General features: G+C 40.2%; 1 protein-coding gene and 1 pseudogene across 2 annotated transcripts in view; both read left to right on the forward strand.

Moving 5' to 3' along the window:
• PDK3 (pyruvate dehydrogenase kinase 3) overlaps window positions 1-12,889 on the forward strand; it is an 85,707-nt gene that overhangs the window by 44,029 nt on the left and 28,789 nt on the right. For both annotated transcript variants that reach the window (XR_008622894.2, XM_003819583.4), the window contains exon 6: window positions 10,155-10,232. Coding sequence is in view for 1 of the 2 variants with exons in the window: in XM_003819583.4 (XP_003819631.1) it covers window positions 10,155-10,232 (78 nt within the window). In the remaining variant the exon portion in view is untranslated. The remainder of the gene's footprint in view (window positions 1-10,154; window positions 10,233-12,889) is intronic.
• LOC106634283 (small nuclear ribonucleoprotein E-like) lies at window positions 4,633-5,209 on the forward strand (annotated as a pseudogene).

Genomic DNA, 12,889 nt, shown 5'->3' on the forward strand with positions numbered 1-12,889 from the left:
CGCGATCTCGGCTCACTGCAACCTCTGCCTCCTGGGTTCAAGCAATTCTCCTGCCTCAGCCTCCCAAATGGCTGGGATTACAGGCACCCACCATCATGCCCGGCTAATTTTTGTAGAGATGAGGCCATTTGACCAGATGTTGGCCATGCTGGTCTTGAACTCCTGACCTCAGGTGATCCACCCGCCTTGGCCTCCCAAAGTGCTGGGATTACAGGCATGAGCCACCATGCCCAGCCTATTTGTCTCTCTCTATCTAGGGTGTCAATTTCTAAAGGTCTGGAATTACACGCTTTTGCATCACTCCTCTTAGGGTCAGAAGTTTTGTACCAAAAAGTAGCTGAAGGTTATATGAAGAATAGTTCAATACATAATTGAAAGAAAAAACCCTGGAAGTTTATGCCAATGTCTACCTCATAGCTTCCTCTTTGCTTTGTCCCTTTTAGACACAATTTTGACCCTGAGCCACAGTCCCCTCCTTTTTCTTCCCTCTTCTTGTACTCACAGCTTTATCTTTAGTCTTTCTCCTGCGCTTATTAACTATATTATACCCATTATTGCACTGTGAACAAAGTTTACTGCTTCCTCTTACTTAATCATTCCTGCCACTCACTTAGCATAATTAAAGCTTGGAGTTCCTGGTGAAGCCCTATACAATAACAGTCACTTCTTGTGCCCTTTTGTGACTCAAAATCCCTCTTCCCCCAACACACACATACACATACACATGCACACACACACGCATGGACATGTACACACATACAAATCCCACCCCCACACTCATGGGGTAAGCAGGAAGGACTGGCATGCTCCCCATTCCCCACGCCTCTCTCAAACCATGGTTTTTTATCTCTCAACAGCATCCTCCCTTAAGGAAAAAAACAGTGGAGGTGGTTTCAGATTCCGAAAGTGTATAACCCTCTAAAGCAGCAGCCACATAATCAACTTTCTGACATCCTTCATTCCCTTCATAAATGATGCATACCGATACCCACAGCACACTAAATACTCTTGGCTTATGTGTATTTTCTGGAATGCTTTTGTAATTCTGCTTCCACCTGGTGAGGTGCATGCTTACTAAGGGTCACTTATTTGTACCCAAGCCCTTGGTGTAAGTTATACTGACTGTTGTGACTATATAATTTATTTAAATGTTATGTAAACTGAAGAAATATGCCTACAAAAAGGAGACTTATTTCTGTTAAAACCAAGTTGAATGCTTTGGAAGGACTCTTAAAAATGTTATGAAATTACTGTGAGTAAGAAAATGATTAGATTACAGGGCAGCACGGAGTAAAAATCTTACCTGGAATTTATACCCAGGTTGCTTCACAAGTATCTTTAAGTTTATTGTACTTTAAAGAAATAGGAATTGGAATTCATAGATGTAAGTGATATTGTTCATCCAAGAAAGACGAACTGGAACCCCAAACTGATCCACATTCAAAGGAAAGGCCTTATATGAATATACTCACAGAGAAATAAATTGTATGTTCAAATGTGCATTTTAAGTTAATGTTTATGATAGTAATCACATTTTATGGTTTCCCACTTTACCCAACATTTTTGTTAATCATCCAACTCCTTTTCCCAGTTGGGATAGTTAAGAAGACTAATGCCATTTTCCCAAAATAATAAAAGTGCTCATCGAAGAAAGTTTAGAAAATATGGGAAAAGAGAGAAGAGAATAAAAGTTACCTGTTTTCATAATTTAGTGAGAACATTGTTTTATACATTTGAACTCATATCAGATTTATAGATAGGTGTGTAGCTGCAAATGTTGTGTCTAATCTTTGTCTCCGTGAAATCCGTAGTATTTTTGTATTTCTCTATCTCCAGCACTAATGCCCATCACACACACCCTTCCTGGCTGAATTAGATACCCCATGGTAGAAGCCGCTATCCTGCTGTCTGCATCAGTATTGTTGGAGTTCTTCCTGTGTCTAATCTGTGATACTCATTATCTGTATATTCAAATGGTCTTTCCAGCCAAGTGTGCATAACCTTTATTCTGCAGTGGGGGATTGGCCTTACATCAGTTACTTTTTCTACCCTGGCAAATGGGCTAGGCAACCTAGAAGGAAACCTGCAGGCCTCTCTTTTCCTTGTAGACCAAAGCAGATGTCTCCAGTCGACTGTCTGCTTCATTTCCTATGGACCCTCCTCTTAATTTTTTGAGCATCAAATGCTTATGCAGAAGCTCTTTCTACCTCCAAGTAAGACTGAGAGAGAATAAAGAAGGCACAGAGCGCCAAAGGTTGAAAGGCCTGAAATTTCTTCTGTGTCTTCTAGCTAAAAGGCACTGGAGTCTCCATCCCCAAATGCCCCAGGAGCAACCATCAGAAGGTCTCAAGAGGCCCAGGCCTCACCAGCTCTTCTTACCAATCCCTGCCAAGTGTTGCCAAGGAAAGGAAGAAATGGATGTCAGCCTCTTTTGACTCTTAGTGAAGTCTTACTGTTGCCTTCCTCTTTTTAGAGTAGTTGGTATTTTCACCCTGGCTTTTTACCTTCTTCCACTATCCTCTGAGATTTCTTAGTTAATCTTCTAACTCAGAATCTCTATAGCTAATCTTTTATTTCCTTCCTTTTGTTTTAAGCAGTTGGATGTTACGAGAGTAAGGGCTCTAGGTTTTAATGACAGCCCTAATGATTTTCTTAGCTGTGAAGATCCTACATGGTTTAAGCATAGTCAGATGTCCAGCCCAAATGACCCTGTGTGGGCGTCTGTGTGTGAGCCTCTTTGTGTGCACACATGTGTGTTTTATAGGTTTAATAAGTGTTGGCTAGGTGCAGTGGCACACACCTGTAATCCCAACACTTTGGGAGGCCAAGGCGGGTGGATCACCTGAGGTCAGGAGTTCGAGACCAGCCTGGCCAACATGGTGAAACCCCATCTCTACTAAAAATACGAAAGTTAGATGGGCATGGTGGCAGGCACCTGTAATCCCAGCTACTCAGGAGGCTGAGGCAGGAGAATCGCTTGAACCCAGGAGATGGAGGTTGCAGTGAGCTGAGATTGCGCCATTACACTCCAGCCTGGGCAACAAGAGTGAAGCTCCATCTCAAAAAAAAAAAAAAAACACAAACAACAACAACAAAACAAGTGTTAATCCCACTCCCATCCTTAGATCTCTTGAGACAGATTACAGAAAACTCCCATGTAGAAGAGTAGAGACAATATTTTTATTTTTGACTAGACAGTTGTATCAACATATAAAAGTGGGGTGCATCTTGCGTAGCATTAATTGAATGTGCAGAACACTGAAACATGCCTCCTTGCTGCTTATTTAGCACCTTAGTATCTACCTTTACACATCTACAAATTATAGACCCCAGGTAGTGAATGCTAGAATTAGTGTTGTAAAGCAGGTCCTATTATCCTTTGGGAGGTGCCTTCCACTGTGACCCTTTTCCCTCCTTTCTTTGTAAGAAGCTAGGAAATAAAATGGAAAATCCTGCTGTAAGATCATTTTGAAAGTATAAACTTAAATACTTGGTGTAAAAATCGATTCTCACAGCGATGCTAAGTTGCCTGTGTTGTTCCTACATGCTATTACTGCTTAATATAATAGCACACAAGTGGTATCCTCAGAGTGCGTGGCATTATTCTGGTTCAGAAATAATGTCTTGTGCTCTCACTTTGGGCTCTTCAGGTTACAAGTAACAGAGACCCACTCACGCTAGCTCAAGAAAGATTTATCAAAAGAACCTGGTAGGTCCCATGATAATCCAAGGACAGGAAGCACTTTATAGTTGGAGCTATAGAAATTGGAATTATCAGCCTGGCCAACATGGTGAAACCCCATCTCTGCTAAAAATGCAAAAATCAGCCAGGTGTGATGGCGTGTGCCTGTGATCCCAGCAACTCGGGAGGCTGAGACAGGAGAATCGCTTCAACATGGGAGGCAGAGGCTGCAGTGAGCTGAGATTGCACCACTGCACTCCAGCCTTGGTGACAGAGTGAGACTCCATCAGAAAAAAAAAAAGAAATTGGAATTAGGAAACAGAAAACAAGGTTGTTTCCTGTGTGTCTTTGCAACTGGAGTTGCCAAGTCATGGCCTTTCCGCCTTTCTCTGTGCCTGCTCCTTTACCTGTTTTTGTCTGTATACTGGACGACTCAGTGGCAGCTTGTTGGGCACTCTAGTCCTTCACAGATCATGATAATTCTCAATGTACCATTTTGGCTTCTGCCCTGCCTGATCACCCCAACTGTCTTGATCCTAAATTCTCAAAAGATGCATTTAATTAACTCAGCTTATCTTTTTTTGCCCACGATCTTGATTCTGAATTCCCAAAAGATGAATTTAATTAACTCAGCTTATCTTTTTTTTTCTTTCCCCCTACGATCACAAGTTTTAGGATTCTGATCAATCTGGAGATTGGTTGCCCTTACATTGGATGTTCTGCTCCCACTCCCACTTGCCCAGTCTGCTGTGGTTTGGAGCGTGAGGTGTGGGGGCCTACTCCTTTAAAAAATCTCCATTGGATCCCACTTGGGATGGGTTTGGGGTAGGAAGGATGATGATAGACATGCCTTATTAGAATTGCTTTGAGACTTGAAAGGGTTCCTAAAAGGCAGCATATCAATTCCAGAAGGTGGGGTGCGGGTCAGTGTTGTCTCTGTGGGTTCCACCATGGTGCACTGTGGCCAGGGCCAAAAAGTGCAGAAGGTGAATGTAGCCCATCAACCTTACCTTCATCTTCAGATACTTGCAAAATAGATCTCGGATTCAGGTATGGCTCTATGAGCAAGTGAATATGCTGATAGAGGGCCGTGTCATTGGTTTTGACGAGTCTGTGAACCTCATATCAGATGATGCAGAAGCGATTCATTGTGAAACAAAGCCAAGAAAACCCCTGGGCCAGATCGTGCTAAAGGAGATCATATTCTGCCACAAAATGTCTCTAACCAGAAATGATCAAGGAAGTGAGAAACTATTGAGAACTTGTTTTTTTAGGTGTCCTTTGTTGGGAGTATAGTTCTAAAATGCCTGTTCAGATTGTTTCCATTATCCGTATATATTATTACCAGATGACAGTAAATGCTGTGGGATTGTTTTTATTAAAAAATAAAAATAAAAACAATTAAAAACAGCCCATCAGCACTTTTCTAATGTTTTCTGGTCATTTACATTTACCTTTTTCTGATAGTGGCTTCTTAAACTTCAGCTTTATGATTTTCTGTATTCTATTAGACTCAAAGTTAGGGACCTTGGCACCTTCCTTTTAATTTTTTCAGCACTCACTCAAATTCATCCTAGTCCAGCCTCTCATATTTTTTGTCTCAAATGATTGCATGTATTCAAGATAGAGGCTAATATTTGATAGCAGAGTTCTGTGGTGAATTTTGAATAGGAAAATCTGATGAAACAACCTCCATTATCTATTCAATTTTCCTGTGTGCTATTTCTTAAAACGGATTCATGGCTAGTTTGGTTCTGTTGGGCTGATTGCTGTGTGAACCTTCACCCTGTTCTCAGCCTTTTAAAATTTTAGTCTAATGCATTTACAGTTTAGATATTTTAACCTGGGGAAGTATGTATGAGCCACACCTACAGTTTTGTTAATTACTTTATAATCAGTACCTTAAAACCCTTGAAAACAGATTCCTAAAATAAGTCATGTCACTTATATTCAGTGGCAATAATAATTCTCTAATATTTTCTTCTAAAGATTGTGGGTAAATATTGGCCCAAGTATGCACATAAAAGTAATTTGGCAGTTATCTTTTTTGAAATTTTGATTTCTAATTTAAAAAATAGAAAAGTTTGATTAGAAAGCTTATTGTAAGTAGAATTTGCATTTTACTCTAAATGTAAATTACAAGCCATGAGTTGAATTTTGGTTTTGATGGTGATTTTTTAAAGCTTTTTCATTTTTATGTTAAATTATTTTACTCAAACAGAAATGTCCTGTTTGAGTATATAAGTGCTGTTACCCCAGAACCTCATAATCATTCATATCCTGGGAGAGATGAGTGGCAGAATTAGTGTGACTCAGACTTGATTTTCCAGGGAAGTGGCCTAGCTTCTCTTCCGAATTACCTGCTAAGTTTTAAGAATGTGGACTCTCAGGCCTCAACATAGAGCTACTGCCTCGGAATTTCCAGGGGTTCCTTTCATAATCTGTACTCTTTCTTTTAAATTTGGTAACGAATCCCACATACAGCTAGATTGGGGAATGAGTCTAGACCTCTAGTTCCCAGTCTCACCAAAAGGAACACCTCCCGTCAGTGTAATTTACTGCATGTTGAGAACTTAATCATGGGCCAGAGGATCGTTCCATTTAACAAATGCTCACTAAGTGTGTATTGTGTCCAAGGCATTGCAACATGCATTGTGTCCAAGGAATTTACAAAGATGCATAGTATATATATAATACCATTAATGCCCTCAAAATACTTTTGGCTAGCTGGTATATGTGAGTCTACATTGTGATGACTTGAGTTCTTCAAGGATCATCATGCAATTCTTAATTATAGCGTTGATACACTGTAAGTTGTAGTGATGCTTTAAAAATTCTTATTCGCACGTGGTTTTAGGAGCTGTACTGGGTCTTTGTGTTTCGAGTTGGCTGCTTCTGTCTAGGCTTGGTCTTTCACATGTTAAATTTGTGTAGCACATTTTCTTAACAACGCTGTCATAATCATGCTACTGGGCAAGCGAATTCCATGAGGAATTAGCACATTTAGTGGGTTTAGGTTATTTTTGTTTTGTAGTGAATGGAAGAGCACTGTTTAAACATCTTTATTACATACCTGGAGGAGTTGTTTTGTGAAGATGTGTTGGCTTTGTGTATCGATAATGAATGATCGTTTTTAGGTTTCAGTGCTTGTGATCTTGGAAGTTTGTGTTCAGCTTTGTGCTTTCACGTCACTAGGTGGAGATGTAGCATTGTTTGGCGGCTTAGGCTAAGCAAGAGGAGTGAGTCTTGATTTCTCTTCTTTTGACAAAAGTACTTTACAGGTATTTGATAAGGTTTATTATAGCCTAGGAAAACACTTGTAAATTTAGTACAATTCAAAATTTTTAACTTTTTTTTCAGGATTGAAGTTCAATCCTACTTAAGTGTCTATTTTCATACTGATCAACTCTTTTAAACATTTTTTTTCTCCTCTTACTGCTGTTTCCTTTTTGCTGTCCCTCATTATTTCACCTTGTCTGAGTTATTTTAATGTCTCTATCTTTGGTTCTTTATAGAGATTTAATTCTAAAAGTTTAGTAAAGGAATCAGAATTCTTACTCTGAGATCAAATAATAGATAATTAATTTGGTAGCAATATGAAGTCAATGAACTAAAATTTATAGTCTGAACATACCCTAATCTTATCTTTGTATTATTTTAGGTTAATAATGTCAATTTTTAACATTAACATTCTGTAGGGCTTACTTTTCCCCCTTTGCTTCCTTCCTTCTTTCTCTCACCTCTTGAATATTAAACAAGCACAGTATTTACTTTGCACGGTATTGATGTGGGGAATATAAAGGAAATAAGAGCCTGTCTTCAAAGAGCTGATAATCCTGTTGAGAACATTCCAAATGCGCCCACGAAGCAGCAGTTTTCTACTCCTAGGTATATACCCAAGATAAATGAAGGCATATGTTCACACAAACATTTGGACATGAAGGTTCATAGCAGCACTATTCATAATAGCCAAAAAGTGGAAACAACCCAGATGTCTACCAGCTGATGAACGGATAAAGAAAATATGGTATACTTGTACAATGGAATGTGATATAGCAATAAAAAGAAATGAGGTCCTGATACATGCTGTGATGTAGATGATGCTTGAAAACATGCTGGTGAAAGAAGCCAGTCACAGAAGACCGCATATTATTCCGTTTATGTAAAAAGTCCAGAATAGCAAATCTATAGAGATAAAGTAGATCCATGGTTGCCTAGGGCTGGGTGGAGGGGAGTAACTGCTAATGGGTTTGGAACTTCTTTTTGTAGTGATGAATATGTAAACTTGATTATAGTATTATAGTGATTAATGCACAGCTCTGACTATATACTAAAAACCACTGAGTTGTATGTACTTTTTTTTTTTGAGATGGAGTCTTGCTCTTTTGCCCAGGCTGGAGTGCAGTGGTGTGATCTCAGCTCACTGCAACCTCTGCCTCCTGGGTCCAAGCGATTCTCCTGCCTCAACCTCCCGAGTAGCTGGGACTACAGGCACCCGCCACCATGCCTGGCTAATTTTTGTATTTTTAGTAGAGAAGGGGTGTCACCATGTTGGCTAGGCTGGTCTTGAACTCCTGACCTCAAGTGATCCCCCTGCCTTGGCCTCCCAAAGTGCTGGGATTACAGGTGTGAGCCACTGTGCCCGGCTGTGTGTACACTTTACTTTCAATGAGTGAATTGTATGGCATAAGAATTATCTCCAATAAAGATTTTTAAAAAGTAAATTACCAAAAGGTTTAAAATTTATCAAACTAAGGTTGTTTTTTTTTTTGTTATTTTTTTTTTTTTGTTTTTTGAGATGGAGTCTCACTCTGTCCCCCAGGCTGGAGTGCAGTGGCACGATCTCGGCTCACTGCAACCTCCACCCCCTGGGTTCAAGCAATTCTCCTGCCTCAGCCTCCCAACTAGCTGGGATTACAGACGCTCACCACCATGCCTGGCTAATTTTTGTATTTTTAGTAGAGATGGAGTTTCACCATGTTGGCCTGGCTGGTCTTGAACTCCTGGCCTCAAGTGATCAGCCCACCTCGGCCTCCCAAAGTCCTGGGTTTACAGGCGTGAGCCACTGCACCCGGCTCAAGGACTGTTGACCATCTACACAGGCACTATACGAAGTTCTATGCAAGTTATGAAACAAGTGTTAAGACACAAACGCTGACTTCAGATTGTTTACAGTTCGAGAGAAAAGGCATATATGCAATGTCCAATGTCTTGTAATGCACCTTTGCTTTCTGAATCTGCTCCCCATCTTTGAATCTCCTGAATTCTGTCTTCGGCTGTTTCTGTAATGGCTCTTATCTTCTTACCATATGTCTTTTATTTTATCCTTTAAAAAGCGGACTGTTGCTCCTCAGACTTTGATAAATATCAGCCCCAGCCTGTTACCTTTAACTAACTCAAAGGACCTTTTAAAGTGATAGTGGCATCTCCAGTAACTTAAATTGTGTGACTCATGGAAATCTATTCATTCAGCAAATACTTACTGAGGTTTCACTTACAAATAACTCTGGCAAATCACAAGACTGTTGGCATTATTATTTTTAAGATCATGACAAATATTCTTTTGCTACAATTTAGTCAGGTTGCATGGTGCTTAGAACGTATAGTCTTGAGTTCCTAAATTTTCATGAAAAATATATTTTGGTAATAGTATAAGTTAAACAAGTACGTGTTTGGTATAGAGCTAGCTGAATTGCCAGTATTCTAGTATGTTGACATTGTTATGGTCATTAAAACTTTAAGAAAAGAAAGCCAGGCACGGTGGCTCATGCCTGTAATCCCAGCACTTTTGGGAGGCCAAAGAGGGTGGATCACCTGAGGTCAGGAGTTCGAGACCAGCCTGGCCAACATAATGAAACCTCATCTCTACTAAAAATACAAAAATTAGCCGGGCATGGTGGCACACACCTGTAATCCCAGCTCTTCGGGAGGCTGAGGCAGGAGAATCGCTTGAACCTGGGAGGCGGAGGTTGCAGTGAGCCGAGATGACACCACTGCACTCCAGCCTGGGTGACAGAGTGAGACTCTGTCTCAAAAAACAAACAAACAAACAAACGAACAAACAAACAAAAAATCCTTTAAGAAAAGAGAGATTGGCTGGGCATGGTGGCATATGCCTGTAAGGCCAGCTACTTGGAAGGCTGAGGCGGGAGGACTGCTTGAGCCCAGGAGTTCGAGGCTGCAATGAGCTATGATCACACCACTGTACTCTAGCCTAGGCGATAGAGTGAGACGCTGTCTTGGAAAAAATAGAAAAGAGAAATTTTGCTTTAGTCATGGTAATTCCATTAAAGCCACAAAAGGGTATTTTGTAAAAGGTTGTAGTTGATTAATTCTACATCCATCCGTTTAGACAGTTTATCTTATGTACCTATAGATATATACATGCACATGTGCGCGCACACACACACACACACACACGCTTGTGCCTATGTTATTAGTACAGCAGCTAAACTTTTTCCTTTTCTTGCAGATGCATATGAAACAGCCAAGATGCTGTGTGAACAGTATTACCTGGTAGCTCCAGAGCTGGAAGTTGAAGAATTCAATGGTAAAAGAAAACTAATTTTAACCTTACATTCAAAAAAGCTGACTAAGAAGCTGTTTATACCTAAGCCATATTTCAGTGAGATCCAAAAATTATACTGATTTTTCATTTTCTTATATCTTTTTAAAACTTTCTATGCTTTTGGTCAACCAGATATATTATTATAAGGAGTTTTTGTACAGGAATGTGTAATGTGTTAGACCCCAGAATTCTTGGAACAGAAGTAATCAAGGTAGAGTATGTAGAAAGGTATAAATAGGCCCTTCTCAAAGTAACAAATGCAAGCAGTCGATCAACATATGGAAAAGTGTTTAACTTCACTAATCAAGGAGGTGCAAACAAAAACACAGACAAATGCCTTTTTTTTTTTTTTTTTTTTGAGAAGGAGTCTCGTTCTGTTGCCCGGGCTGGAGTACAGTGGTGTGATCCCAGCTCACTGCAGCCTCTGCCTTCCAGGTTCAAGTGATTCTCCTGTCTCAGCCTCCTGAGTAGCTGGGATTACAGGTGCCCCCCACCATGCCCAGCTAATTTTTGTATTTTTAGTAGAGACGAGGCTTCACCATGTTGGCCAGGCTGGTCTCGAACTCATGACCTCAGGTGATCCACCCGCCTCAGCCTCCCAAAGTGCTGGGATTACAGGCGTGAGCCACCGTGCCCAGCCAAAAATGCCATTTTTGTCTTTCAAAATGACAGTGATTAAAACATTTTAATGCTTTGAATTTGTGCCCATAAAAATACTTTCTCACCAGCACATACATTTCTTGTATAAGCTAAAAGTGGTATTCCCTTTCTAAAAAATGCCAGCAATGTTCTTTCTGTTTGGCCCAGTAAATAAGTTAATAATGGTCATATTCTTTGGTCCAGTAAATTAAACTTCAGAACACTTATTATAAGAAAATAGAGGCTGGACACAGTGGTTCACACCTGTAATCCCAATACTTTGGGAGGCCAAAGTGGGTGGATCTCTTGAGTCCAGGAGTTTAAGACCAACCCGAGTGACATGGCGAAACCCCATCTCTACAAAAAATACAAAAATTAGCCAGGCGTGGTGGCATTTGCTTGTATTCTCAGCTACTTGGGAGACTGAGGCAGGAGAATCACTTGAACCCGGGAGGCGGAGGTTGCAGTGAGCCGAGATGGTGCGACTGCACTCCACCCTGGGCAATAGTTTGAAACCCCATCTCAAAAAACAGACAAAAATCTATGAAAATAGAGATGCACAGATTTATGTACAAGATTGATGATCACAGTAGTTTTCTTATAAAGTTAGAAAACAACCCAAATTTTCCATAATAGAGCATTGTTTAACTGAATTGTGGTACACCCATTGGATAGAATACTATGCAGCCCTTTGAAATAATGCTTTAAACGAATAACATATGGGAAAAATTGAGATTTTTTAAAAAATACAGGCTACAAAAGTTTATAATAGTGGAGTTCATTGGAAAATATTTTGAAGGATTTATACTACCAAAATACAAATAGCAGCTCTCTGGGTAATGGGGTTACAGATGATTTTTATGTTCATCATATGATTGCATATTTATTTGCACATTCCTTTTTTTATTTGCAAATTATGGAAGAGACATGCTTATCACAAAAATACAGATACAGAAATGTGACTGAAAAGGGAAATCCCCCACAACTTTCTCAGTCCCATATAAAGCTTTGGTTTTTGCATAAAGCATGTATAGCTTTAACCCTATTTATAACGTGTTTTTCACTTCACCTTGAAGACCTTTGCAAGTATGAATCTCATTTAGAGATTATCCATAGTGTAGCTTACCATAATTTAACTGTTTTCCTATGGGTATACATTTAGGATTTCCTGTTTTCCTATATTCCATATAATGAGCTATGAAAGAGTGTGAGAGGTGGGGAGGGTGGAAAAATTTGTGAACGTATGAAAGTATTTCTGCAGGTTGGATTCCTAGATGTGGAATGACTGAGCAGGGTGTGAGCATTTACAATTAAAGATAAACCAGGCCAGGCATGGTGGCTCACAGCTGTAATCCCAGCACTTTGGGAGGCTGAGGCAGGAGAATCTCTTGAGCCCAGGAGTTCGAGACCAGCCTGGGCAAGGTAGCAAAACCTTGTCTCTACACAAAATAGAAAAATTAGCTGGACATAGTGGCATGTGCCTGTAATCTCAGCTACTCAGGAGGCTGAAGTGGGAGGATCGCTTGAGCCCAGGAGGTAGAGGCTGCAGTGAGCCGAGATCACACGACTGCACTCCAGCCTGGGTGACAGAGCAAGACTCTGTCTCAAAAAAAAAAAAAAAAAAAAAAGATAAACCAAATTCCTCCTCAGAAGTACACTAAAAATGTATTTCTCTTATAATGAGATAAAACTGTGAAAGGAGTTCAGGCTGCTGTTGAAGGACATGGCCCCTGCATTTGACTAGAAGGCATGGAGTCAAAGCTGCTTTCAAGGTCTCTTGGGTTCTCTGAGAAGAGTCATGTCCCCATTGAATAAATATACTACCAGGACCGAGTGGGCTTGTCTGGAGTGTTCCTGATGAGAACCATCTTAATATTCTTTCTCTCTCTTCCTATGGACTAGGCAGGAGCTGATCTCACATCTGCAGGTAGTAACAAATTGCTCTTTTGCGTGAGTGGCAGCCTCCCTCATTCTAAAGGCCAAAGCAGCAGGCCTGTTCT

The sequence above is a fragment of the Pan paniscus genome, chromosome X (genome assembly GCF_029289425.2).
Source record: "Pan paniscus chromosome X, NHGRI_mPanPan1-v2.0_pri, whole genome shotgun sequence".
Lineage (NCBI taxonomy): Eukaryota > Metazoa > Chordata > Mammalia > Primates > Hominidae > Pan > Pan paniscus.